General features: G+C 44.5%; 1 protein-coding gene across 1 annotated transcript in view; it reads left to right on the forward strand.

Moving 5' to 3' along the window:
• The window catches only part of LOC130586158 (elongator complex protein 3-like), an 8,719-nt gene that overhangs the window by 3,183 nt on the left and 531 nt on the right, over positions 1-5,005 (forward strand). Inside the window, exons 2-5 of the mRNA XM_057386878.1 lie at positions 39-129; positions 869-934; positions 3,064-3,291; positions 4,121-4,202. Of these exons, the coding sequence (XP_057242861.1) occupies positions 49-129; positions 869-934; positions 3,064-3,291; positions 4,121-4,202 (457 nt within the window). The 5' untranslated portion in view covers positions 39-48. The remainder of the gene's footprint in view (positions 1-38; positions 130-868; positions 935-3,063; positions 3,292-4,120; positions 4,203-5,005) is intronic.

Here is a 5,005-nt window from a genome sequence, read left to right on the forward strand (position 1 = left end):
GGGAATTCCGGCTGATCCCGTTGGGATTTTCTCCGCAGGGATATCCCGATGCCTCTGGTCAGCTCCGGGGTGGAGCACGGGAACCTCCGCGAGCTYGCCCTGGCCCGGATGAAGGATCTCGGCACGCAGGTCAATTAAAAAATTCATTTTTTATTAATTAAAATAATTATTGATCATAATTAATGATCATTTAAAATATTTCATAAATAATAATAACGACCAATGATAGTATTTATTGGAGATAATTGATGAAGTATAATAAAATTAAATCAATTGAATAATTTCTGACTAATGGAACGTAATAATGAATTAAGAATAAAATAATATGTCAATGGATATGAGAGGTTAAATAATAGAAATTAATAAAAATAATTAATAAATCAAATAAAGTCAATAGAATTAAATATTCAGTTATCTGGGAATTGTCCAGGAAATTTTCTGGGGATTATCCAGGAATTAGCCAGGAATTTTCTGGGAATTATCCAAGAATTATTTGGGAGTTATCCAGGAATTGTCTGGGAATTACCTGGGAATTATTCAGGAATTATCTGGGAATTTGCCAGGAATTACCTGGGAATTATCTGTGAATTATCTGGGAATTTTCTGGGAATTATATGGGAATTTTTTCTGGGAATTTACTGGGAATTATCCAGGAATTTTCTGGGAATTATTCAGGAATTTTCTAGGAATTATCCGACAATTTTATGCGAATTATCTGGGAGTTATCCAGGAATTATCCAGGAATTTTCTGGCAATTATCCAAGAATTATTGAGGAGTTATCCAGGAATTTTCCGGGAATTTTCTGGGAATTTTCCAGGAATTTCCTCACTGGGATCCTCACATTATTCCCGCTTTTCCTTCTCCCAGTGCCGCGACGTGAGGACGAGGGAAGTCGGGATTCAGGAAATCCACCACAAAGTGAGGCCCTACCAGGTAAGAAAATTCCCTTTTTTTCCATTTTCTCTGGAATTTTTCCCAATTTCTCGGATTATTTTTGTAGCTGGATCCGATTTCCCATCAATTTTGGATGGGATTTATTTGGGGTGGGAATTTATGGATTCCATTGATTTTTCCCGGGGCATTTTGGGGTGGAAAAACTGTTTTCATCCCGAAATATCCACATTCCATTTTTCCCTGATAAAACCTGGATTTGGGAATCACCAGCAGGAAGGAGGATGGGTGTTGGGCAAGGTGAATTCCCGTTTTTTTGGGGTTTTTTTGGGATGAATTCCATGATTTTTTGGGCAAAGAACGGATGTTGAAATGTTTATTTCCACCTGAGGGGGTTCATTTAGTTTGGGGGGGTTCCCTTCCTAAAATCCTAAAATATTCCATGGAAAAAAGGCTGAAAAAAAGAAAATGGTGGGGTTGGGAGAGTCCGATTTGGGAATTCCTGGAATTCTGGGATGGTTTGGGATGGAAGAATCAGGGAACAAAGAACATTGGGAGCGATGGCCCCGATCCCTGCGGGATTGGGAATTTTGGGAATTTTTGGGATTGGGATGGAAGCTCCGGGAATCCCATCCCAACCGTGCCGGGATTGTGGGATGGAGGACGCTCCGAATCCATGGCCAATTTTTGGGGATTATTCCCATTTTTGGGGGGATTTTTGCTGTGTTTTTAGTGGATTATTCCCATTTTTCAGGAAATTATTCCCATTTTTTGGGAAATTATTCCCATTTTTGGGGGTTATTCCCATTTTTGGGGGGGATTATTGCTGTTTTTCAGGAAATTATTCCCATTTTTTGGGAAATCACTCCCATTTTTGGGGGGTTATTCCCATTTGGGCCTGGATCCCAAAATTCCTTGGCAGGGAGGAGTCGGGGTGGGGATGGATCCGATCTGGGGCTGGGAGAGCCGGGAATGGAGGGAATTCCCTGGGAAAGGGGGGATTTATTGGGATCTTGGGAAGGAATTCCCAGGGAATGTCCCAGGATGGATTTGGGATCGCGGGAATTGTCGGGATTGGAGCGGGGTGGGATTTCAGCTCTGGGAATCCCAAATCCAAACCATCCCGGGATTCTGGGATTCCCTGGAGATGCTGGGATGGCTCCAGGCTGGGATTCCCGGCAGAAAAATCCCATGGGATGCAGCTCCGGGGGATTCCAGGATCCAGGGAATGCTTGAATCCCATTCCCGATCCTAAAGGGGCTCCAGGAGAGCTGGAGAGGGATTGGGGAAAGGGATGGGATGGGATGGGATCCATGGGATGGGATGGGATTTGGGATCCATGGGATGGGATGGGATTTGGGATGGAATGGGCTGGAATCAAAGGAATGGGATTTGGAATGGGATTTGGGATCCATGGGATTTAGGATAGGATTTGGGATGTGATTTGGGATCGAATCTCCACCAATCCCACCCAAACCACTCCAGAACCCTCCCCCATGACCAATCCCATCTCTGCCATCCCCACCCACAACTCCCTTCCTGGAACCCCTCCCAACCCCTCCAAAACCCACAAAATTCCCTCTTCTCCCCCAAAACCCCGATTAAACATTTCTCCGGGATTTTCCCAAAACCCCAATTAAACACTTCTCTGGGATTTTCCCAAAACCCCAATTAAACATTTCCCCGGGATTTTCCCAAAACCCCAATTAAGCATTTTCCCGGGATTTTCCGGGATTTTCCCAAAACACCGATTAAACATTTCTCCGGGATTTTCCCAAAACCCCAATTAAACATTTCTCCGGGATTTTCCCAAAACCCCAATTAAGCATTTTCCCGGGATTTTCCCAAAACCCCAATTAAACATTTCCCCGGGATTTTCCCAAAACACCAATTAAACATTTCTCCGGAATTTTCCCAAAACCCGGATTACACATTTCTCCGGGATTTTCCCAAAACCCCAATTAAACATTTCTCTGGGATTTTCCCAAAACCCCAATTAAACATTTCTCTGGGATTTTCCAGGATTTTCCGGGATTTCTCCGGGATTTTCCCAAAACCCCAATAAAACATTTCTCTGGGATTTTCCCAAAACCCCAATTAAACATTTCTCCGGGATCTTCCGGGATTTTCCGGGATTTTCCCGGGATTTTCCGGGATTTTTCCGGGCGCAGGTGGAGCTGGTCCGTCGGGATTACGTGGCCAATGGAGGTTGGGAGACGTTCCTGTCCTACGAGGACCCGGAGCGGGATATTCTCGTGGGGCTGCTGCGGCTGCGCCGATGCTCCGGGGAATCTTTCCGGCCCGAGCTCAAGGGCGGCGTCTCCGTGGTGCGGGAGCTGCACGTCTACGGCAGCGTGGTGCCCGTCAGCAGCCGCGACCCCTCCAAGTTCCAGCACCAGGTACGGCGGAATTACCGGAAAATTCATGAAAAATTCCCGGAAAATTCCCGAAAAATTCCTGAAGTATTCCAGTATCGGGTACCCCGGAATTCCTGAAAAATTCCAGCACCAGCTACGCCCGAATTCCCGAAAAATTCCCCGAAAATTCCCAAAAAGTTCCCAAAAAATTCCAGCACCAGGTACCCCGGAATTCCTGAAAAATTCCAGCACCGGATACGCCCGGAATTACGGGAAAATTCCAAAAAAATTCCCGCCAAGTTCCAGCACCAGGTACACCAGAATTCCAAAAAAATTCCCGAAAAATTCTGGTATCAGGTATGCCCACAATTCCCGCCAAGTTCCAGCACCAGGTACACCCGGAATTACTGGAAAGTTCCCGAAAAATTCCGGTATCGGGTACCCCAGAATTCCTGAAAAATTCCAACAGCAGGTACGCCGGAATTACCGGAAAATTCCCGAAAAATTCCAGTATCGGGTATGCCCGGAATTACCAAAAAATTCCAGCACCAGGTAAGCTGGAATTACTGAAATTCCCAAAAAATTGCGATATCAGAATTTCTTTTCCATTTTTCCCCATTTTTTCCTGTATTTTCCCCATTTTTCCCTTTTTTTCGGTTTTTCCCCATTTTTTCCCATATTTTCCCAATTTTTTCCCCATTTTTCCCCGTATTTTCCCCATTTTTTCCTATTTTTTCCCATTTTTTCCCATCTTTTCCCCATTTTTTTCCTGTATTTTCCCCATTTTTTTGCCATTTTTTCCTGGTTTTTTCCCATATTTTTCCCATTTTTTCCCGTATTTTCCCCATTTTTCCCGTTTTTCCCCTCCCAGGGGTTCGGGATGTTGCTGATGGAAGAGGCGGAGCGGATCGCCCTGGAGGAGCACGGATCCTGGAAAATCGCCGTCATTTCAGGTATTTTGGGGATTTATCCCAGATTTTGGGTTTTTTTAGGATATTTTTATCTCAATCTCCTGGGCAGGATTGATCCGGAATTATCCCGGAAAAACGAGATTTTTTTTCCCCAATTTTCCAGGTTTTTCTATTAAAAAATTCCTCATTTTCTGCTGCCCCATCCCAAAAAAAAAACCCAAAAACAAATCAGGAATTGAATATCTGAGCTGGAAAAAAAGCCGGAGCCTTTCCCGCTTTTCCATTTTTCTGTTCCAAAAAATTCCCAATTTTCTGCTTTCCCACCCCTTTTTTCCACCATTCCCGGGGTTCCCATTCCCATTTTTCCACCATTCCCATTTTTCTGCCATTCCCATTTTTCCACCATTCCCAGGATTCCCACTCCCATTTTCCCACCATTCCCATTTTCCCATTCCCATTTCTCCCATTCCCATTTTCCCATTCCCATTTTCCCATTCCCATTTTCCCCCATTCCCATTCCCATTTTCCCCCATTCCCATTTCCCCCTCATTCCCATTCCCATTTCCCCCTCATTCCCATTTTTCCCCCATTCCTGTTTTCCCAATTCCCATTTCCCCATTCCCATTTTCCATTCCCATTTTCCCATTCCCATTTCTCCCATTCCCATTTTCCCATTCCCCCATTCCCATTTCCCCCATTCCCATTTTCCCATTCCCATTTCCCCATTCCCATTTTTCCTATTCCCATTTCCCCATTCCCATTTTTCCCATTCCCATTTTCCCCATTCCCATTTTTCCCATTCCCATTTTCCCCATTCCCATTTTCCCATTCCCATTTTTCCCATT

Source organism: Malurus melanocephalus, unplaced genomic scaffold (genome assembly GCF_030028575.1).
Source record: "Malurus melanocephalus ecotype Western Australia unplaced genomic scaffold, MMel_1.1 scaffold_1086, whole genome shotgun sequence".
Taxonomy (NCBI): Eukaryota; Metazoa; Chordata; class Aves; order Passeriformes; family Maluridae; genus Malurus; species Malurus melanocephalus.